General features: G+C 45.4%; 1 protein-coding gene across 1 annotated transcript in view; it reads right to left on the reverse strand.

Moving 5' to 3' along the window:
- The window catches only part of LOC112071583 (filamin-C-like), a 33,210-nt gene that overhangs the window by 5,743 nt on the left and 3,974 nt on the right, over window positions 1-23,493 (reverse strand). Inside the window, exons 2-36 of the mRNA XM_070439446.1 lie at window positions 22,554-22,710; window positions 22,028-22,224; window positions 21,628-21,790; window positions 21,053-21,253; window positions 20,694-20,828; window positions 19,292-19,429; window positions 18,774-18,900; window positions 18,442-18,578; window positions 18,045-18,238; window positions 17,302-17,559; window positions 16,938-17,061; window positions 16,482-16,642; window positions 15,924-16,305; window positions 15,061-15,323; window positions 14,543-14,821; window positions 13,949-14,267; window positions 12,086-12,259; window positions 11,019-11,181; window positions 10,323-10,483; window positions 9,920-10,087; window positions 9,573-9,696; window positions 8,957-9,113; window positions 8,305-8,494; window positions 7,961-8,229; window positions 6,990-7,086; window positions 6,719-6,859; window positions 6,348-6,476; window positions 5,989-6,162; window positions 5,376-5,537; window positions 4,977-5,180; window positions 4,381-4,533; window positions 3,590-3,712; window positions 2,651-2,914; window positions 2,139-2,411; window positions 1,154-1,291 (exon numbers count right to left, since the gene is read on the reverse strand). Of these exons, the coding sequence (XP_070295547.1) occupies window positions 1,154-1,291; window positions 2,139-2,411; window positions 2,651-2,914; window positions 3,590-3,712; window positions 4,381-4,533; window positions 4,977-5,180; window positions 5,376-5,537; window positions 5,989-6,162; window positions 6,348-6,476; window positions 6,719-6,859; window positions 6,990-7,086; window positions 7,961-8,229; window positions 8,305-8,494; window positions 8,957-9,113; window positions 9,573-9,696; window positions 9,920-10,087; window positions 10,323-10,483; window positions 11,019-11,181; window positions 12,086-12,259; window positions 13,949-14,267; window positions 14,543-14,821; window positions 15,061-15,323; window positions 15,924-16,305; window positions 16,482-16,642; window positions 16,938-17,061; window positions 17,302-17,559; window positions 18,045-18,238; window positions 18,442-18,578; window positions 18,774-18,900; window positions 19,292-19,429; window positions 20,694-20,828; window positions 21,053-21,253; window positions 21,628-21,790; window positions 22,028-22,224; window positions 22,554-22,710 (6,499 nt within the window). The remainder of the gene's footprint in view (window positions 1-1,153; window positions 1,292-2,138; window positions 2,412-2,650; window positions 2,915-3,589; window positions 3,713-4,380; window positions 4,534-4,976; window positions 5,181-5,375; window positions 5,538-5,988; window positions 6,163-6,347; window positions 6,477-6,718; window positions 6,860-6,989; window positions 7,087-7,960; window positions 8,230-8,304; window positions 8,495-8,956; window positions 9,114-9,572; window positions 9,697-9,919; window positions 10,088-10,322; window positions 10,484-11,018; window positions 11,182-12,085; window positions 12,260-13,948; window positions 14,268-14,542; window positions 14,822-15,060; window positions 15,324-15,923; window positions 16,306-16,481; window positions 16,643-16,937; window positions 17,062-17,301; window positions 17,560-18,044; window positions 18,239-18,441; window positions 18,579-18,773; window positions 18,901-19,291; window positions 19,430-20,693; window positions 20,829-21,052; window positions 21,254-21,627; window positions 21,791-22,027; window positions 22,225-22,553; window positions 22,711-23,493) is intronic.

Here is a 23,493-nt window from a genome sequence, read left to right on the forward strand (position 1 = left end):
CAAAACTCACAGACCAGGCAAGGAGGGCCTTAATCAGAGAGGCAACAAAGAGACCAAAGATAACCCTGAAGAAGCTGCAAAGCTCCACAGAGGAGATTGGAGTATCTGTCCATAGGACCACTTTAAGCCATACACTCCACAGAGCTGGGCTTTACGGAAGAGTGGCCAGAAAAAAGCCATTGCTTAAAGAAAAAAATAAGCAAACACGTTTGGTGTTCGACAAAAGGCATGTGGGAAACTCCCCAAACATATGGAAGAAGGTACTCTGGTCTGATGAGACAAAAATTTAGCTTTTTGGCCATCAAAGAAAACGCTATGTCTGGCGCAAACCCAACACCTCTCACCTCTCAAACCCAACACCCGAGAATACCATCCCCACAGTGAAGCATGGTGGTGGCAGCATCATGCTGTGGGGATGKTTTTCATCAGCAGGGACTGGGAAACTGGTCAGAATTGAAGGAATGATGGATGGCGCTAAATACAGGGAAATTCTTGAAGGAAACCTGTTTCAGTCTTCCAGAGATTTGAGACTGGGACGGAGGTTCACCTTCCAGCAGGACAATGACCCTAAGCATACTGCTAAAGCAACACTAGTGGTTTAAGTTGAACATTTAAATGTCTTGGAATGGCCTAGTCAAAGCTCAGGCCTCAATCCAATTGAGAATCTGTGGTATGACTTAAAGATTGCTGTACACCAGCGGAACCCGTCCAACTTGAAGGAGCTGGAGCAGTTTTGCCTTGAAGAATGAGCAAAAATCCCAGTGGCTAGATGTGCCAAGCTTATAGAGATACCCCAAGAGACATGCAGCTGTCATTTCTGCAAAAGGTGGCTCTACAAAGTATTGACTTTGGGGGGTGAATAGTTATGCACGCTCAAGTTCTGTTATTTTCACAAGAAAACATATTTTGCATCTTCAAAGTGGTAGGCATGTTGTGTTTTCAGGCTGTAAGGCAACAAAATAGGAAAAATGCCAAGGGGGGTGAATACTTTCGCAAGCCACTGTAAATAACAGTTGGTCCTTGGAGCTAGATGGGGCTAGATGACAGAGAGAGATAACAGAGAGAGAGAGATGAGAGAGCGAGGGAGGGAGAGACAGATGGGGCTAGATATGGTTAGGTGGGGCTAGATGGGGCTACGGGGGTACTATCTCACCTGGCTCCTGAACGATGTAGGCCACCCCACAGGATCCATCCTTCCTGTCTTCAAATGAGATCTCAGCCTTACTGGGCCCCTCTACTGCGATGGACAGACCTCCTGCACCAGCCTCACGCGTCCAGATACTGAACTCAGCTACGGAGAGTAAGAGAGAGGGAGGGAGAGACAGAGAGAGAGAGGGAAAGGGAAAAGGGAGAGAGAGGAGACACACAGACGTGTTAAAACCTGGTTCAACTAAAGTAGATAACACATTCAACTAAAGCAAGGGGGGAAAAAAATCACTTATTGAAAGTTAAACATTCTTCAAAATAGTTGCTATCTGCAAAATGACTGTTGGTAAGTGTTAGGAATTTTGTTAATAAATAGTTAAAACAAATTCTAGCTTTAGATAAAACTATAACTAATTGAACTCTGCACGCCTGGTGAAAAGAGATTTGTGTTGTGGGTTATAAAATAAGCAGAAAGGGTCGTTAAACTCTGGTTGAACTGACCCAACTTAGCCCTGAGATGTTTAGATAAGGCTGTGGGTCACTTTTTAGGTCTTCCATTATCTTGAGTTGTCTGCTAAAGTGGTAATAAATTATAGTGAGCCTTCAGGAAGATAGATTATATTGTGTGTCATGTGTGTGCGCTGAGAAGTTGGAATTAACTTTTGAACCTATTTTATATAGGCCAGGACGAGGAGATTTATTCTGTAAACTATGACGTCATAATTTGTATATAAACTGTTGGTTATGATCAAATGGGAGCGTGCTCCGAGAATAAATTATATTATCTAATTTTAATAAGACTGTATCCTGTCTATTTTATGTTAATAAGTATCTTACAAATTCTTATAAAKAGACAGATTGAATGTAATTAATGAGTACATTAGAGGAATAATTTAATTCCACTAACAGTAAGACTAAAGGAAAAGACCAGTACATCAATTAACTGGTGTGGGTTTCCAGCGAGACACAGGCGGTCAGGTCAAACGACTTACTTGGTGCTCCTGCCACTCCTCTCTCCAGCCCAGTGCCTCCGGCCCGGACCTTGTGGGACCCTCCTTCTCCCATGGGCCCAACAGTGAACTGGAAGGGACTTCCGGGGACATGCTGCCCGCTGTACTTCACGTTGACCGTGTGGGCCCCCATCTCCTGGGGTACGAAGCGGACGCTGTAGGTGCTATCCCCGCCATCTACGATCTCTGCCTGTTCTGTTTTACCCCCGGGGCTGGTCACCTGGGCTGTCATACTACCCTGGGTAACTGTCTCACCTGGGGGAGGGAGGAGGGGAGGGGGAAGAGAGGTGTCAGACTGGCTGGAAGGCGTGTTGTTTTTCAATCMATACATTCAACTAAAGTAAGTAAAACAACCCTATATCGATCATGACCATTGTAAAGTAAAACCTTCTAGAAACGAGCTGCTACTGTACCAAGATCAGTGATATTGAGAGTAAAGAAGAACAAGTGCACCAGAGAAGTGTTAGTCGTATTATTTCTTCATTCATTCTCACCAGGTGTTGGTGTGGCTGTAGCGGGTATACCAGCGAAGCTAGCCAGACTCTCTCTGCCCAGGAAGTCCCCAAACACATCTCTGAAGGGACTGCCTCCTCCTGCTCCTCCCATCTGGGTGCTCTCCTCTACCCTCACCTCCCTCTTCGTCTCTCCGCCCCTCATCTTGCTGATCTCCGTGCGCTCTGTGCGCGTGTACGTGTGGCTGCTGCGTGTGAATGTGCGAGTCATCCTCTCCTGGGCTGACACCATCTGGAACCAGTTTCCTATTGGTGGAGAGAGAGCAGGGAGGGAAGCAGGAAGTGTTTGGTTTAGTCTTTGACACAAGCAATACTTGAAGACTCATGCTAGCTAACTTAGCTTTTAAGCTAGCTAGCTTGTAGCTGTATGAAAGAAGCTAGCTAACTCGTAGCTGTATGGAAGAAGCTTGCTAATTCGTAGCTGTATGGAAAAAGCGTGCTAATTCATAGCTGTATGGAAGAAGCTAGCTAACTCGTAGCTGTATGGAAGAAGCTTGCTAACTCGTAGCTGTATGAAAGAAGCTAGCTAACTCGTAGCTGTATGGAAGTTGATCGAAAGTTGATAGGATTAACAACCACCATTGCTGTCATTCTATAGATGATATCAACACAGCAATGTGGGTTACTTCAGCTCCATGACAGCACCATGACAGTACCATGACAGTACCATGACAGCACCATGACAGCACCATGACAGTACCATGACTGTACCATGACAGCACCATGACAGTACCATGACAGTACCATGACAGCACCATGACAGCACCATGACAGTACCATGACAGCATCATGACTGTACCATGACAGCACCATGACAGTACCATGACAGCACCATGACAGCACCATGACAGCACCATGACAGTACCATGACAGCACCATGACTGTAATATCACAGTGTGATCATGTTTAGGCTGTGCTCACCAGGGATTTTGAGGTTGAGGCCACAGGCGCTGCCGACAGAGGCGATGGAGGGGGCTGTTCTCTTCCTGGTGATGCTCTCCTTCATCCTTCCTTCTCCTGTTACCTTCACTGTGAAAGGACTTCCTGTAGGAGCATAGGAGCAGCCAATCAGAGGTCAGAGAGTAGACTTGGGCGTTTATACCGTAATACGGGGGTATTTCAAAATACCGACGGTATGATTTTCAATAATGATAAATACGGTGTCTGTGGAGGTGCCTGCTAAGTTAAGGAAAACTATAAGAAATCTAAGATGTGTCAAATGATATCAGCTCAGGGCTCCAGCTWTGCAAGTGGTTGGCTAACTTGCTAGCTAAGTGTCTAGATGTCAAGACCAAGCTTCTTGGTTACAGCAGAGACATTCAATCCCTTCCTGGATCAAGATCCCTGTTGCCTAAATCGTTTTTCGTGTCAAAAACAAATAGCACCCCTTGTGTGCACTTCCGGTATAAAACGGTATACCCCGGTATGGTACAGAAACAATATGACGGTATGAACATTTGGATACGGCCCAACCCTATCAGAGAGTACCAGCAACAGCCAATCAGAGAGGTCAGGGAGTAGTGTATCAGCCATTGAGAGAAGTCTTAAACCGGAATAGCCCTCTCAATCGTGCAGAAAATAAATTCACAGGTAACAGTGAGTGACAATGTTGTTCTATAATGAAATACAACCTCACGTAAACCAAGTTAATTTACTGATACGGTCATATTTCCATATATAGGAGATTGAAGTGAGATAGTAAAGCTACTAACCAGGGATGTGCTTATCAGAAAACTTGATGTTGATAATGTAGTTGCCTGGTTCTGTGGGGCAGTAACTGACTCTGCAAGTCCCATCCTCCACATCCTCACAGTTTATATCCACTTTACTCGGACCCTCGATAGACAATCCCAGACCACCATAACCTGAGAGAATGAAGGGAGGGAAGGGGTGAGGGATGGAGAGAGAGAGGAAGAGAGATGGAGAAGAAAGAGAGAGATTGAATAGAGAGAGAGGGAGATGAGAGAGAAAGAGAGAGAGATTGAAGAGAGAGAGGGAGATGAGAGAGAAAGAGAGAGAGATTGAAGAGAGAGAGGGAGATGAGAGAGAAAGAGAGAGAGGGTGATGAGAGAGAAAGAGAGAGAGAGATTGAAGAGAGAGAGAGATGAGAGATTGAAGAGAGAGAGGGAGATGAGAGAGATTGGAGAGGGCGAGAGAGCAAGAGATAGTAAGAGAGACAGAGAGAGAGAGACAGAGGTAAGGTATGGTAAGACAGGAGAAAGAGCATTTTATCTTGACCTAGTATCAGTGGAATAAGGCCTCATGGTGGGCTAAAAGACATCCAAATAAACCGTGTTCCTAGTCTTACCTGCATTCCTAGTGTCCACAAAGAACTCCGCCATTTCAAAGGTRTGTGCCTCCACCAGTCCTTTACCGAAGGCCTTGACCCGGCTGGCCTCGCCAATCTCCGACTGGCCAACCTGGATCTTGAAGGGGCTGTTGGTCACGTGCTTACCGGCCTTTTTCACGCTCACCTCGTGCTCTCCCACCTCCTTAGGGGTAAAGGAGATACCTGCGGACAGAGGAATGGAATACAGGAGTGAATYATCTGGGCAGAAATTAAAACAACTCGAGATGGCCAGACTGAAATAGTGAAATGGAATAATTCAGTTTGCATCCAAGCTACTTCAGAGTAGGCTAAGGCAACCAAACCATGTATTCTGCAATTCTCCAATTCTCCACTTCTCAGGCCAGGCTAGTGTCTCACCAATGTGTCTGTTGGGCAATCTCTTGAGCAGACAGGGCTCCTCGTTTCCTGATGGAGCTCTGATGCTAGCTGTCAGCAGGCTCAGGTCAGACTCTGTGATCTTCAGGGATAGATCTGCTGCTGTTCCCACGTTGAGCAGGGACGTCCTGATAGAGTCATCACCTGGACACAGAGAGGGGAAATAAAACATGAGAGAGAGAGAGAGAGAGAGGGAGAGGTGCGGCAGGTATCCTAGTGGTTAGAGCGTTGGGCCAGGAACTGAAAGGTTGCTGGATCGAATCCCCAATCTGACAAGGTAAAAATCTGTCGTTCTGCCCCTGAACAAGGCAGCTAATACACTGTTCCCTGGTAGGCCGTCATTGGAATTTGTTCTGAACTGACTTGCCTGGTTAAATAAAATAAACATGTAATAAATGTTTACTGACCATTACAAACCATATAATACACAATTGATCAACCATTTCAATGGCGTTCACCCACTGTGCTCTGAATGCTGTTGTATTTGGATGAATTTACACGATCCTATGATCTGTCAAATTCCAAGAGGTCATACGAGGCTCTTCTCCAACCTAACACTGTGTCCCGTTATTTCAGTCCACTGTATTCCACTCACCAGTGATCTTAGCAGTGAAGGGACTGCCAGGGATGTGCTTGTTGTCAAACTTGACGATGATGTTGTAGTCTCCTGGTGAGGTGGGCAGGTAGGACACAGTACAGGTACCGTCCTTATTGTCTTTACAGCTGATCTCTGCCTTAGAGGGACCTTCCACAGCCAGTGACAGACCACCTGGGAGACAGAGAGAGAGAGAGAGAGAGAGAGAGAGAGAGAGAGAGAGAGAGAGAGAGGGGGGTTAGTTTCTGTTCAGCCTGAATTCTACATTTGCCTCTAACAATTCAAACCTATTCCTCAGCCATAAAAAGTATTTTTATTTAGCTATTATTGTGAGTATAGAGGATAAGAAAAAGTAGTACCTTCTCCAGCGTTCTTGGTGACGACGGTAAAGGTGGCGGGTTTGTTGACGGTGCCATGACACAACCCAGGCCCATACGCTGTCACCAGACCACTGTTTATAGCATCGACATAGAACTGGAGGGGACTTCCTGTAGGGGAGAGAGATCATGGACGGATGGGCCATCAGAAAATACTTCATCAATGTTTATTTCAAATGTAATATACTATGTAAATATGCCTGTTGATACACCTGAGGTAAAAAAAWATATATATATATATACAAATATAAAAATAAGAAAGTCTCTTAATTGAGCATAACTGCATACATTGATCCCTGGTTTAGTTTGAAGAAAGGCTACGACGAGGTGTTTCCTCTGGTTATGAGTCCTACCTGGGATGTGGTTTCCTTCATACTTGATGTCCATCTCATGCAGACCCTTCTCAGTAGGGTTGAACTTGACTGTGATGGTCCCATCCTTGTTGTCTGTGATGTGGGGACGAGCCGTCTTACCGGAGGGCATACGCACCTCACCTGGGAAAGATACAAATTATATTTCATGAGTGTGTGTGTGTGTGTGTGTGTGTGTGTGTGTGTGTGTGTGTGTGTTGTGTTGGTGTGTGTGTTTGCTATTGATTGTCAGTACAGAATAAAGTCCATGTACCCGTGATCGGTCCCTGCTGAACGGTGAACGGGATGACCAGGTTAAGAGGTCTGAACTGATCCATGCCATCGCTAGGGACAACAGGCTCCTTGGTGGCCTATTGGGGGGAAAAGAGAGAAATACAGTCAGAATACTGAATCTACTGTAAGTACTTACTGTATTTCTAGCTGTAGCTGCAAACATTCAACTATTTTACAGTAACTACATGTAATGGGAAATGATTTGATTCATTATTGTACGGTATTTAATTCTGTTATCTACTGTTGTATTGATTATTAATGATGTGTAATACATCTATTTGGTATGAGCAGGGAGACGCTGACAGAGGTAATTCCCTGGGAGGGGAAACCTGAGATAACCATGTATTTTAGTACCATGTTAACTCCATGTTAACATCACAGTTAATGCCATGTTTGGGTAAGTCGCTTTCACCTGTTAGTCTATAATTAGTCTGTCGTAACTGACGAATGATGATCCTTTTACTTCTTAAACAGACCTTTGACCTGTTGAAGTGCTGATGTCATACGTGGCTAAGGTCTACTTGGCCTTATTTGGAGTTTCCAACTAGATTTAGTGACGTAGACAGAACAGTTGTCTGCCGATAAGGGCCTTCTCTGAGGAGGCCAGTTACAACATCTTCTCTGCTTCTCTGCTGGATTTGTCTCCTTGTTGCAACTTGTATTAAACTCATTTGATTTATAATTGACTCTATAAGCAACTGCTCTTCTGTTTTGTTTACGTGAAAACCCCCTTTACACTTTGATGCAATGTGTAGACTTCAGGCTGGAGTCAACTCAGCTTCATTCAACCACTTTATACAGAGTTGGAATTCAAATAGAACCAACCCTAACCCTGGTAGATAGTTACATACCAGCATTCATGTATTAGTGATTATATCAAGCTATATCCATTCAACATACAAATGTAACTTCAACGCCATGTTGACAGTACTATCTCCCAGCAGTACTCACCGTTACATGGAAGGGGCTCTTGGGGATGTGTTGTCCTCCGAACCGGATGGTGATTACGTATTTCCCAGGTTCCGGAGCCGTGTAGTAGATGTCGTAGGTTCCGTCACGATTCTCCTGAACGTCCATGTCTAGCTCCACCCCCGTTGGGGTCGTCACCGAACAGGTCACCTTGCCCTTCCCWGCAGCCTTTGCGTCAACGGAGACGATGGTCTCTTCGTGCGCCTGCATCTTGGTCAGACCCGACGCCAGGGCACGGCCTCCGATAGACACTGGAAATTAAGTGAGAGATCAAACTACTGAAAAACATCTCAAATTTGGCTTKGTGAAGGGAGGACAAGACGTACCAGTAAGCAGACACTTGCTGGCGTCTCCRGTGGGCAGAGCTGAGATGCGGTAGGGGGAGTAGGGGATCTCATCTCCTCCATACTTGATGGTGATGGTGTAGGGGCCGGTGGAGTCTGGTACRTAGGACACTGTGTACGTCCCATCTCTGTTGTCATGGATAGTGGCCTTCTTTGGCTTGCCCTCAGGATCCTATGCAGGTCAGAAGATGTCATATTAGTATTTCTATTCAGCAGAACCTTTTATATAACAAAAAAGGGAATTACAGAACTGTCAACACTGACATTGACACATATATTCAGTATTATGTAGCCCGTGAGGAAATTAAACCCATAACCCTGGTGTTGCCATTGTCTGTCCTCCTGAGACATTAAATACTGCTCTACACTCTTAGACAAAGGGTTCCTAAAGGGTTCTTTGGCTGTCCCCATAGGAGAACCCTTTTTGGTTCCAGGTAAAACCCTTTTTTTGTTCCAGGTAGAACTCTTTTGGAGTTTTCCTCTGTGGAAAGGGTTCTACATGAAACTCAAAAGGGTTCTACCTGGAACCAAATAGGGTTCTTCAAAGGCTTCTCCTATGGGGAAAGCTGAAGAACCCTTGCAGGTTCTAGAAGATAGTGTATTTCCTGTGTGTGAAGGAAGTTGATGTACTCACCAGTATCTGTACAGTGAGCAGTCCCTCTCCTGCGTCGCGCGCATCGATGGTGAACTCCACTGGTAGGCTGGCGGCCACACCTGATTTATCCAGACCTGGACCGCTGGCACGCACCTTACTGGCATCATGACCAGGCTGAGATCTCACCTTGAATGGACTGTGGATGGAGAGAGAAAGAGAGAGAGAGAGAGATAGATATAGTGAGAGAGAACAAGAGAGATAGAGTGAGAGAGAATGACAGAGAGAGAGATAGAGAGTGAGAGAGAGAGATAGAGATAGTGAGAGAGAGTGAGAGAGAATGACAGAGAGAGAGAGATAGTGTGAGAGAGTGAGAGACAGAGAGAGAAATGTCTTTATTATTTTGGAACTTCTGTGAGTGTAATGTTTACTGTTCATTTGTATTGTTTATTTCACTTCTGTTGATTATCTACTAACATATGTTTCCCATACCAATAAATCCCTTAAATTGAATTGAAATGAATTGAGAGAAATAAGAAAGAAGAAAGCATGTGATGATCCTATTGAAAATGTATGACATTTCTATACAGAAAAGTCAATATGTGTATTACAGGGTTTTAAAGGGTTTCTGTTGAATCTCGTGGCCAGCCTGTCTCACCTGCGAGGGACCTCCTGATCTCCGTATTTGACAGACACAGTGTAAGGGCCGTCCTGAGCTGGGGTGTAGTTGACCGTGTGTGTGCCATCACCATTGTTCTTCACAGCAACAGGCTCAGCAGAACCTATGGACAACAAATGACATTCAAATAAGTGTGTGTGTGTGTGTGTGTGTGTGTGTGTGTCGTGTGTGTGTGTGTGTGTGTGTGTGTGTGTGTGTGTGTGTGTGTGTGTGTGTGTGTGTGTGTGTGTGTGTGTGTGTGTGTGTGTGTGTGTGTGTGTGTGTGTGTGTGTGTGTGTGTGTGTGTGTGTGTGTGTGTGTGTGTGTGGGTTTTTCTCTCCTCTCACCTGATGGTCCTGTTAGCTGTACTTCCACTTTTGCCTTTCCAGCCTGGGTAGCGTCCACAGTAAAGGCCTGAGGTACGTGGGCTCTGACTCCATCCCCCAGCCCTGGACCTGAACACTTCACCTTACTAGGGTCCACCACGTCCTTCACTGGCACCCGGAACGGACTGCCTGCAGGGACACAGACAGAGACACAGACAGAGACACCGTATGGTCAGCGTTTACAGTGGGAGCACAGATGTACCATTATGATTCTGCTTCTAGCAAACCCTCTGATTGCCAACTCAATCCCCAAACAGAATGTTTCCCAATCAGACCTGGGATTCAAACCGGTGATCCTTCGATTGCTGGCCCACCTCTGTAACATCTAGGCTACCCACCACCCAGTGTGTGTATGACACATTACCTGGAATGGGGTGTCCTCCGAAGTTGATGTTGACGTCGTACTCTCCAGGTGTGAAGGGAACGTATTCTACGCTGCAGCTGCCATCTTTGTTGTCTTTACAGGTCATCTTAGCCTCAGAGGCTCCCTCGATGGTCAGGCCCAGGCCTCCGGTACCAGCACCCCTAGAGAACACACACATCACCCACTTTAACAGACATTTGACATCTGTTACACTGCTTTCCAAGGAGAGACGCTGTTATGAAGGATTTCTTACTAATGGAGGAGTTCTTTAACCAATAAGGCCCGAGGAGGTGTGGTATATGGCCAATATACCACGGCTAAGCTGGTATATTGTCCATATATCACAAACCCCCGAGGTGCCTTATTGCGATTATAAACTGGTTACCGATGTAATTAGAGTAGTAAAAATACATGTTTTGTCATATCCGTGGTATACGATCTGATATACCACGGCTGTCAGCCAATCAGGATTCAGGGCTCGAACCACCCAGTTTATAATWTTTTTTTYCGTTTTAGTAATTTAGCAGACGAATAACAATTAGTGCACTGATTTAAACGGACTTAAACTGAAGTAAAACAACAACAAATGAAGACGACGATCATGATCACAAACAACAAGTACAACATTTAAATGTTATTCTATTGGATTTGTGAATGATACGGGCTGCGGACCCATTGGGTTTTATTATATTATACCTGGTCTCGACGGTGAAGCAGTTGGGTTTGTTGATAAGTCCTCCCTCCAGGCCTGGCCCGTAGGCCCTGACCCGGGTGGGGTCACAGCCCTCCACCACAGACACCCTGAATGGACTCTTAGGGACCGCCACGTCATCATACAACACCTCAATCAGGTGCATACCTGGAACAGACCACAGAGAGGATTTCAGTATCTCTCATTGTCTGCTCTTCAGTACAGACAGATACACAGGATTTTCACAGGATTTTGTATAATGGCCACGCTTGCTTTACTGTGCAAGGCAATGAAGTTGTATCTATCTAAGATGCTTTTCAGAACCTTTCTGATATGAGTGAACCTTCCTAACATTTGTTCAGATGATGAATGAGACTTGGGGGTACGGTAACACGATAATCATCTTGACTACACAACGAGAACACTTCTGTTGATCATGTGTTATACCGTAACACCATTTACTTTACAGGACTCTCAGTGTATCTCTGATTCCCTGGGGCCAGTGCTGTAATTGACAGGGTCAGAGTCAGAGAGCTTTGTATGCTATCTCTCTCTTTCTGCTCTCTCTCTCTCTGCTATCTTGCTCTCTCTCTGGTCTCTCTCGCTCTCTGCTCTCTCTCTTCTGCTCTCTTTCGCTCTATCTCTCTGCTCTCTCTCTCTTTCTGCTCTCTCTCTCTTCTCTCTCTTTCTGCTCTCTCTCTCTTTCTGCTCTATCTCTCTCTCTCTTTCTCTGCTCTCTCTCCMTGTGACTCTCTCTTTCTCCCCTTCACTCAGACCACTTATCCTCTGCCTCATTCAGTATTTATACCCTGTTCTCTCTCTATCTAGTCTCAAATGGATCCTCCAACACCTGTTGGGTTTGTCAACTAAAACCCTCTATTCCATCTTCAGCTACATCCTCTAAGGTTTGTATAGCTACATTGCCCCTACTGGAGTGAAATTATTTGGAATCCTTTCTCTCTCTGTTCTAGAATCCATTCACTAACATTATCAACAATGTTGAAATTACTGTAATAAAATAACAACAAGGAGGCTAACAGTTCATGTCTTCCACTTGGTGGTTATTTCTTACCGTCCTCGAAGGCGGTATACTCCACTCTGTAGGTTCCGTCTCCCTTGTCTGTGATGTAGGCGTCTGTGTTGGCGCCTGAAGGGTTGATGATGCGTGCTTTCACGTGGTCACCGCCAATCTTGGTCGTTTTACGGGCGTCCACAATGAAGTGGGTGGTGACCTCCTTGAGGACTCCTATAAACACGGATGACCGTAGGGAGAATGGTTAGCTACTGTAATTGTTAGCATGTAGTAGTCTTTGCAAGTGAATTATAGTAACCTTAGCCTTTAGCTATAGTAACCTTAGCCTTTAGCTATAGTAACCTTGGCCTTTAGCTATAGTAACCTTAGCCTTTAGCTAAAGTAACCTTAGCCTTTAGCTATAGTAACCTTAGCCTTTAGCTATAGTAACCTTAGCCTTTAGCTATAGTAACCTTGGCCTTTAGCTATAGTAACCTTAGCCTTTAGCTATAGTAACCTTAGCCTTTAGCTATTGTAACCTTGGCCTTTAGCTATAGTAACCTTAGCCTTTAGCTATAGTAACCTTAGCCTTTAGCTATAGTAACCTTAGCCTTTAGCTATAGTAACCTTAGCCTTTAGCTATAGTATACTACAGGGGTCTTCTCTTGCCCAGGGACCCCCATTAAGGTTAGCAAACAAAATGTATTTAACATCTTGTCTCATCATCAGGTGAATGATAATGTCAAGGAGAAGTAATCAATATTTTAAAATGAATAGATTTGGTAGATATTTCGTAACTTTTTTTTATTTTTTAACCTCCACACATTATAATTGGAAGAGGATGTGTAAACTGTAACATCCAAACACATTTTCACTAAGAGCAGCTGTTTAGCTGGTTAAGCGAAGGTTAGCCATGTGTTGGCAAAAATGTATGTCCAAGTTGAGAAACTTTACCAGCAACACTGCCACACTGGTAGCCCATTGACTGGTAGCCCATTGACTGGTAGTCTATTGACTGGTAGTCTATTGACTGGTAACCCATTGACTGGTAGTCTATTGACTGGTAGCCCATTGAACTGGTAGCCCATTGACTGTAGCCCATTGACTGGTACCCAATTGACTGGTAGCCCATTGACTGGTAGCATTGACTGGTAGTCTATTGACTGGTACCCATGACTGTAGCCATTGACTGGTAGCCATTGACTGGTAGTCTATTGACTGTAGCCCATTGACTGGTAGCCATTGACTGGTAGCCCATTGACTGGTAACCATTGACTGGTAGCCCATTGACTGGTAGCCCATTGACTGGTACCATTGACTGTAGTCTATTGACTGGTAACCCCATTGACTGGTAGCCCATTGACTGGTAGCCCATTGACTGGTAGCTATTGACTGGTAGCCCATTGACTGGTAGCCATTTGACATGGTAGTCTATTGAACTGGTAGCGCCAATTGACGTGTAGCCCATTCAAAGCCCCTGGTAGCCCATTGACTGGTATGGTAGGCTATTGACTAGTAGCCTGTTCAAAGCCCATGTCAGATACTCCAGTGAATGTAATTGCRTTGAGAAATAAAGTTGACATCATTAGAAGATGTGTTTATTCTGTTGTTGCTAGCGATATTCATGAAATAAAATAAATGCTTTATATATTTCCGGGGACCCCCGGTTAAATACCCCTGGTGTAGTAGTCTTTATCTGTCGTAGCATTTTGCTTTAGCTATAGCTATAGTAGTCTTTATCTGTAGTAGCATTTTGCTTTAGCTATAGCTATGGTAGTCTTTATCTGTAGTAGCATTTTGCTTTAGCTATAGCTATAGTAGTCTTTATCTGTAGTAGCATTTTGCTTTAGCTATAGCTATAGTAGTCTTTGCTATAGACTACTGTAATGTGCATCAACAGAAGAAGCACTCCCTCCTCCTTACCTCTGGGCTCCACCCCTGGTCCATAGACCTGCACACCGCTAGTGTCCACAGCCGGCTCCACCTGGATGACCGCGGGGAACTTGGGTACAACATGACCCCCGTACTTGATGGTAATGGTGTGTGTGCCGTGGAAGGGTGGGATGTAGGTGACAGAGAAGGTCCCATCTGCAGTCTTYTGGATGTGGACCTCGGCCTGAGCCCCGGACTCAGAGACGATGTCAATGGTGAGTTCAGCCTCTCCGGCACYGGTGCAGTCCACTGTGAAGTAGGCTGGTTCGCCTGCCTTGGCCTTCTCCAGGCCTGGCCCACTGGCTGTTACCTGTAGGGTTAGGTTTGGTTTAGCTTAAGGTTCAGGCTTAGGTTTATGTCCGGGTTTAGGTTCAGGTTTTAGGTTTAAGTTATGGTTTATTTGAACTTCTTTGTACTTACGCAGAAACACACATAAACACACATACTATCTCAAATTTGATGTCCTACAACACTTTAAGATATAAAGCATATAATGATCCTAAATACACGGACAGTGTATCTGTAAATCATACACAACAAACAGGCCTATCAATAAATCAACAACTAGGCATATAGGAGGTGTACCTTGCTGGGGTCGAGACATGGCTTCACAGCTGCCTTGAAGGGAGACCCAGGGATGTGCTGCTCTCCAAACAGGATGTTGATGGCGTACTCTCCAGCCTCAGTGGGCAAGTAGCAAACTGAGCAGGTTCCGTCTCCGTTGTCCTGGCACTCAATCTTAGCCTCGCAAGGCCCCTCCACCGTCAGGCCCAGCCCACCGGCGCCCGCTCCTTTGGTGTCGATGGCAAATGGAGCTGGTTTACCCACAATGCCTCCCTTCAGGCCTGGGCCATAAGCGCGTACCTGAGGGAGAGAGGAATTGGAAATTAGTGCGCCTCATAACGTCAGAACCGTTGGACTGCGAAGCTTCAGTACAGCCGTCTGGTTGCTGACATAAGCATGTATGCTCACGTACTGCTTATGACTGTGTTATGCATGGGTTATGAATGTTTTATGAAGTTCTTATGTAGGTATCCTTCAAATKAAGTGTTACCCACTCAGCGAAAGTAATAGTGCTGATTTTATAGACTTTTATATTTTACCTTTGAGGGGTCAGCAGGCATCACTCCCTCCACTGCGAAGGGGGATCCAGGGACGGGGTTCCCATCGTAGCTGACGTCCACCTTGTAAGGCCCCTCCTCTGGGGGGATGTACTTCACAGAGTGGGCACCATTGGCCGCGTCTGACTCCAGCTTGCAGGGGATTGGTCGGCCGGAGGGTGAGGTCATCTTGACGGCTACCTCGCCCTGCCCACCAGCTCCCTTGGTGTTGATGGAAAACTCCTGGTCCTTTCCCACTTCTACTTCTATAAGACAACCACCACACGGTCACATGTAAATCAACCACCAACCACCAACCACCACACGGTCACATGTAAATCAACCACCAACCACCAACCACCACACGGTCACATGTAAATCAACCACCAACCACCACACGGTCACATGTAAATCAACCACCAACCACCAACCACCACACGGTCACATGTAAATCAACCACCAACAACCACACGGTCACATGTAAATCAACCACCAACCACCACACGGTCACATGTAAATCAACCACCAACCACCACACGGTCACATGTAAATCAACCASCAACCACCACACGGTCACATGTAAATCAACCACCAACCACCACACGGTCACATGTAAATCAACCACCAACCACCACACGGTCACATGTAAATCAACCGCCAACAACAAAACATGTTTACAGCTGTCCAGTCTCAGACAAGGCAATCCAAAATGTACTTCTGTACATGTCACAGCACAATTTTGATTCAATATTTACAATTGACTCCTCCAGGCAGTCATTGATGAGAAGAGAACCAAAGCAGAGCTGAATTCAAGAAGTGGGCCCCTTCAACATTACTTTATATTGTGTACAAAGTTGAGAACTTACTGGTGTCGAGTCCTGTAACCTTGACCTTTCCCAGATCTATAGGAGGAGCCACAGTAATATTGAAGGGGCTCTTGGGAATGGGGTCCCCTCCATGGGTRACGGAGATGATCATCTGACCCTGTTGAACGGCGGTGTACTTGACAGTGTAAGAGTAGTCATGGTTGTCGATGATCTCAAAGTCCCTCACAGCTTCCCCCTTCAGGCCTGCTGCTGTGAACTGGACCTCAGGCTTGGCCTTGCCTGCTCCCTTGGTAAAGATGGTGAAGTGGGTCGGAGTGCCCACCTCCACGCCTGTCTTGTTGAGTCCTGGGCCCTCAGCCCTCACTTTGCCAGCATCATGGGAAGGATCAACCTTAATTCTGAATGGACTGATGGGGATTTCCTRGAAAACAAATATGGGAATAGTTTTGTTGCTGTACACTTTTTAATAAAAAACTTGAACACAGATCTAACTTCTGTGCTATTAGGGTCATCCTTAGAAGCTAGAAGTATTATTMATGCTAAGCCACATAGTAACAGTAACCCTCAACTGAAGGATTCTGGGTAATGTAGTTTTACCTGCTCAGCGAACAGCACCATGATGGTGTATTTCCCTGCGCCAGGGGGAGTGTACTTGACAGTGAAGGTGTCATTGTCGTTCTTGATGATGTCAAAGTCGATGTCAGCCTCRGCTGGACCCACCACTCCTGGAGCACACTTGATCCCGATGCTAATGTCTCCTGTGGGAGGTCAGTGGATAAACATTCATTTCATATCTGTATATGAAGAAATCTCATAGTACCGTAGCCATGGTAGCCATACATTTCTGATCTTCTACAGCTGCAGGCACTAAAGTTAGGTCGGTATTAGCAAGAACAAGTGCAAGACAATGGTCAACTGCGTTCTCTATGGAAGAAATGCTTTTAATTGGGTTCTAACGGGGTGAAAAGCTTCTACCTGGAACTCTGCAGKGTTCTTCTACAGGAACAAGCTGAAGAACCTTTTGAGTAGTATTTCCTATTCAGACACACGTACCTTGTCCAGCCTCGGCACAGTCCACAGTGAAGTAGGTGGGCTCGTTGGCCTTGAGTCCTGTCTTCTCCACTCCTGGACCATACACCTTGACCTTGGCTGGGTGGCAGCCCTCTCCGACAATCACCTATACACACAGACACAGTACTTGACACACAGCACTGTGGTTGCTACCTAAAGTGGTCTTATCCATTTCTACTGGAGTGTAAGAAAGAGTAGAGTGGCTGAGCTTACGTAACTGCCTCGTCTGTCTGAGACCTGAAGACTCCCCGTCCCTGACCTAAATGCCTTTAACTCAGCAGGCTAATGAAGTCTGGTAATGCCCAGGAGATCTGGGTTCGAACCCCAGTGAGTTGGTCCTACTCACCCTGAAGGGGCTGTTGGGCACGTTGACGTCTCCCCAGGTGATGATGATGGTGTGTTTGATGGGCTTGGTGGGGACGTACACACACAGGAAGGTGCCGTCTCCCTTGTCAGTGATCTTAATGTCGATGGTGACGCCCTCTGTATCCTGGGCGTAGATCTTGAGGTGGCCGTTGCCAGCCTCACGGGCATCGATGGTGAACTCTGCCGGTTTGTTTACAATGACCCCAGTGGGCGCCAGACCTGGACCGAAAGCTTTCACCTGCAGATGAGACATATTCTGACTTTTTATTATGTATTTATATGTATGTGTTAGTTTATTTGTTTGTTTATGTGTTAGTTTGTTTATGTGTTAGTTTATTTGTTTGTTTATTTGTTTATGTGTTAGTTAGTTTGTTTGTTTCTTTGTTTGTTTATGTGTTAGTTTGTTTGTTTAAGTGTTAGTTTATTTGTTTGTTTATGTGTTTGTTTTAGTGTTAGTTTAATTGTTTGTTTATGTGTTAGTTTGTTTGTTTATGTGTTAGTTTGTTTGTTTATGTGTTAGTTTATTTGTTTGTTTGTGTTAGTTAGTTTGTTTGTTTATGTGTTAGTTTATTTGATTGTTTGTGTTAGTTTGTTGGTTTGTTTATGTGTTAGTTTGTGTTTTTGTGTGTGTTTATGTGTGTGCACATCAGTGTGTTTTCGTGTTTTATGAAGACTACCACTCCTGTAAGGGCGGAGCTAGCTGGAGTGGTGGGTGGAGCTAACCTTCTCAGGGAAGCAGTCATTGGCTGCAGGCAGGATGTGGGCCATGAAGGGGCTGTCCTTGATGTCTTCGTCATCACAGACAACATGGACGGCGTAGTCACCTGGCTCAGTGGGCCAATAGCGGACATCGCAGGAGCCGTCACCCTTATCGTCACATTCTATCTTAGCCTGGGACGGACCCTCGATGGAGAAACCTAGAGAGAGGAGGGCGTATGAAGAACTTTAGACTTTAGTCTCCTAATCAGTCAAGAGGCATCCAGTTAATGTCCCCTTGTACACCTGTAAGAATACCAACTGAACTGGTGTCTTCAGAGAAGAAGCAGTGTACCTAATCCATTACTCTACTGGTTCAACTACATTACCCACAATGCCCCAGGGCCATCTTGTCCTGACTTACCCAGAGTTCCTACTTCGGTGCCGATGGCCTCGACCACGAAGTCAGCTGACTTGCCCACCTGGCCGGTCAGCAGGCCGGGGCCCCAGGCTCTCACCTTCTGAGGGCCAACCTCCTCACTCACCTCCACCTCGAAGGGACTGAGGGAGACACAGACACAACTTTTAATCAAGATAAAACCGTAGTATACACTTACATTTAGCAAATAGTCTTACCCTGATTCCAGATCAGTGCTAAGGTAGATAAAAAACTACCAGAAATCCTAAGTAGTATTGTATGAAGTTGTCTGTGTTAAACTGAGTCAGGGGCTGGTTGGTGGATAATATAATGCTCACCTGCGTGGGATGAGTTGTCCTCCCCAGGTGATGTTAACTGTGTATTTACCAGTCTGGACAGGGAGATATTCACACTCATAGACACCATCCCCAATATCCTTAACTTTCACTGGTGCCTCTGCTCCATCTGAAAGGAGAAGCACAGTACGATTATTAACAGGACCTTGTTGTAGCCTCTGATACAGCCTCTGATACACATCACAAATCCATGACCCAATAAACTATTGAGGGAACAAACAAAGAGGAAGTCAAAGTATTACATTGAAAGATTAAAGAGAAGATCAGCAAGTTGTATGAAGAGAGAGTTACCAGAGAGAGATGATTGAGGATAATAAAATAATAAAGGAGAAAGGATAKAGAGAAAGGAGGAGAGAGAAGAGAGAAAGGAGGAGAGATAGGAGGAGAGAGAGAAGAGAGAAAGGAGGAGAGAGAGAGGAGAGAGAAAGGAGGAGAGAGAGAAAGGAGGAGAGAGAGAAAGGAGGAGAGATAGGAAGAGAGAGAGAAAAGTGCTGACTCACTTGGTCCAGTCACTGAGACCTTGAGCTCTCCGCTGCCGGCTCCCTTGGTGAAGACCTTGAAGTCTGCCACCTCCTTCACCCTCACCCCCTTAGGCTGGAGGCCTCGGCCCGTGGCACGACACGCGTTGGCATTGATGGCTGGAGAGGGAGAGAGAGGGGTGGTTAAACAGTGGAACATAGAGTGGCCTAACAGTATAGGACCTATTGGAGCTGACAGGAGCTGGGTCATATTAGTGGCAGCAAGATGGATAGATAGATAGATAGATAGATAGATAGATAGATATAGATAGATAGATAGATAGATAGATAGATAGATAGATAGATAAGATAGATAGATAGTAGATAGATAGATAGATAGATAGATAGATAAGATAGATAGATAGATAGATAGATAGAATAGATATAGATAGATAGATAGATAGTATAGATAGATAGATAGATGATAGATAGATAGATAGATAGATAGATTAGATAGATAGATAGATAGATAGATAGATAGATAGATAGATTAGATAGATAGAAATAGATAGATAGATAGATAGTAGATAGATAGATAGATAGATAGTATAGATAGATAGATAGATAGATAGATAGATAGATAGATAGATAGCATAGATATGACTAGTAATAGAACTAGATAGATAGATAGATAGATAGATAGATAGATAGATAGATAGATAGATAGATAGATAGATAGATAGATAGATAGATAGATAGATAGATAGACATTCACATACGGGTATAACGCCATATGCAAACAAGAAGCTGCAAAGAATGACTTCTTGAAGGATACAGAACATCATCAGTCAATCAATTCCCATAGGATGTCAGCTATGAACACAATGCAGCATAGGGGGAATAGCACAGTGCTGAATGTAGGACAGTCACATTGTATAATACACAATCATGTAATGGTTGCAGCAGCAAAACATGAATGGCGATTCCAGGCATCAACTGACAAAATGACATTTCACGGAAGCGCTGATTGCAGGCTTGGCTATACTCATTAGTTTGAAATAATCAAACCTATGAATGCTAACCCAAGATCAAGGAATCACAGCAAGCAATAAACATTTGACACTGCATTTCGTAATGCAGTCTGTGAAGCACTGGCTCACAAAGACTAACTTTCCTGGATAGTTTCTTACAAGAATAGTCACTATGCTACAAAATAGGGCTAGAAATATCTGTCTCCAACAACAAGCTGCCACAGGCGAGGCGGCAGGCGCCCAAGCAAGGCACTCAGATGGTATAGCGTTGCCCCCGTCACAGGAAGCATACAGGGCATCTGCAAGGCATAGGGCAAATGGCATAGAGTATAGTGCACAGGGACGGTGGGGCACGGCTAGCATATCAGCGGGCAAAACGGGCGCAGGCGTCCACCTGGAGGGCCCATACTAACTTGGTCGACCCTTTTTGCCTGTGGGGGTAGGGACACCCCCTTTCTTGCCCGCTGGCCCCTTCTCCCCCCCGGGAGAGGTGAAGGAAGACTGGGGGATAATCTGAACTGGAGGAGGACCCACCATAGAGGGAGGAGCTACAAATCACAGACAGGATGTTAATTTAACTTTAACATAGTACACTAGCTGGTCTTAGTCGTCGTGACAACCTGTTAGTACCGCCGAGGGATCGAGATAGCTGTAGACTGTGGAACTAGAGAGTGACAGATCAACAACGGAACGACACAATTTTACAACAGTGATTTTTGTAGTGACAGTTGGTGATAGTTAGTGACAGTTGGTTAGCTCAGTGCTAACTCACCCTCTGCGATTTGAACTTTGAAGGGGCTCTTGGGGATCTCCTGACCCGCGAACAGGATGTGGATGGTGTGGGGGCCTTCCAACATGGGCCGGTAGGTGCAACGGAAAACACTGTCCCCCTTGTTTTCCAAGATCAGTTCCACTGTGTCTTTCTTCCCCTCAGGGTCCACGATGACAACGCTCACATCACCATTACCAGCACCTGTACAAGACAACAGGAAGACACCAATCAAAATGCTGTTAATCAACCATGCGATCAAAACAAGGAAACATGCATGGACATTGTTGTGGGCCCTCAGAGTAAATGCATAGCCGCAGGAAGTTGTTTGGGGGTCAAAAGAAATGTTGCCGGCGTTACAGATGGCTATATCGGTCTGCTAATACAGGACTAGTAAAGGCCCTGTACCCTACAACAAAAATATGTCAATAATTCAGGGGCTGCTGTAGCATCCTCAGTAAATGTTTTGGATTCCTTCTAGGTTCTCCAGTTTAGCCAGCAACTTGTCTGATCAGTGTTAGTGTGTTTCTTGTCCAACCTTGTTGAAGTTCCAACATTGTTGACTTCCCGCTCCTTACCTGCAGCGTAGATGTCGAAGTAGGTGGGTTTATTGGCCACGTTGCCGGTAGGTTCCAGCCCTGGTCCTCTGGCCTGGACCTTGTTGGGATCACCCATGGCCTTGGCAACGTTCACTGTGTAGGGACTCTTGTCAATGTCTTGCCCTGCAAACAGCACTTTAACCTGAGGGGGGGGGCGGGGGGGGGGGGGACGTTCAAATGTTCTGTAAGTTTTCCAATGCTCTAGTGGTACATTGTGACGATGAGACGTGTAGATTGTAAAATAAAGACAAGTAAAAGTTGAGTCAAATCAAATCAAGTCAAGAAAGAATATGTAAAGTAATGTACAGTTTTAGTAAAGTAACGTAAACAATACATAACATAAATCTACACGGGATATTGATGGCGGCAGTTTGTTTACCTTGTGGACACCCTCAACCTTGGGTACGTAAGTGACAGTGTAGGTCCTGTTTTTGTCATTGTTAAAGACCACCGTAGCCTCCTCAGTGTGTCCCTCAGGATCGGTCACATAGACCAGCACCTCAGCCTGACCTGCCTGCAGAGTCTCCACTGTGAACACTGCTGGCTTCAGAACCATGTTTCCATGGGAATCAATACCTACGGGAGGGAGAGTGGGAGATAGCGAGTTAGATATGTTTGAGTCTATGTATATAAAACAATAAATGATGCTTATCAGTTGCTTGCTTGGGTTGCAAATACCCAGAAACGTTCTCAAAGTTCCTGGCCGTTAATAACCCAGACTATTGCCATGTTTCTGAAATCCTGGTTGCAGGATTCCTTCACTGCTTATTGCCTCCTGATTCCCGAGAATCCTGCAACCGAGATTCCTGAGAAACATGGGGATTTTGGGAATGTTTCCGGAATTTTGCAACCCAAGTCCTGATTGAACTACACTGTTCATGGTTTCTATCTCAGTGAGCACCCACCAGGTCCGTATGCCTTGGCCTTGTTGGGGTACAGCTGAACGCCTTTAGGTTTGAGGGGGGCGCCAGGCTTCAGCTTAGCCTTGGGGAACTGGGACAGGTAGGTCATCACTGAGTGTTCATCCACATCCGGATCTACAATCTCCTCAGGGGCGATCACCTAGGCAACAAGCAGAGGGTGTAAGGTTAACACTGTACAACCACAATTGTCTAACTTGACTTAAACCCATTTGCTCCTTGGGGAGCAGAGTTCATAGCACAACTGTTTTCAGACAGACAGGGAGACAGACAGAGCGACAGGGAGACAGACAGACAGGGAGACAGACAGGGAGACAGGGAGACAGACAGGGAGACAGACAAACAGACAGGGAGACAGACAAACAGACAGGGAGACAGACAGACCGACAGGGAGACAGACCGACAGGGAGACAGACAGACAGGGAGACAGACATGTACTTATTGTTTGTTCTGTATACCAATGTGAAGGCACATTGCATAGATACTATTTATAATGTATTTATAATCTATTCTATTCCATTGTCTCTCTCCTCTTCCTTCTCCCTCCCTCTGCCATGTTGGTAGTATCAGTCTGGTGTAAAGCTGTCTGTCTATATTTAACCCTGGTACAGCAGGACTGCGGCCTCAGTAAGCCATGCAGTCAGGGGATTTAGCCCTGAGCCAAGCCCTCTCCCACACCTCATCTACAGCCCATGGTACAGCCCTCAGCCTGGGGATAATTCAGCCCCCTAGGCCTGGGAATCCATGGCACACACCCTGCTCAATATTCACCCTAAGGCTATGCCATGTCACTAATGGTCCTTCTTAACCCAGACTATGCACGCTGTGTCAGATAAACAAGTAGAGAAACCCCAACACAAATAGTACAGCTCACAGATTCTGTTTCAGAAGAGAATCTAGCAAATCTATACCTTAGAGAATCTAA

The sequence above is a fragment of the Salvelinus sp. IW2-2015 genome, unplaced genomic scaffold, assembly GCF_002910315.2.
Source record: "Salvelinus sp. IW2-2015 unplaced genomic scaffold, ASM291031v2 Un_scaffold1651, whole genome shotgun sequence".
Classification (NCBI taxonomy): domain Eukaryota; kingdom Metazoa; phylum Chordata; class Actinopteri; order Salmoniformes; family Salmonidae; genus Salvelinus; species Salvelinus sp. IW2-2015.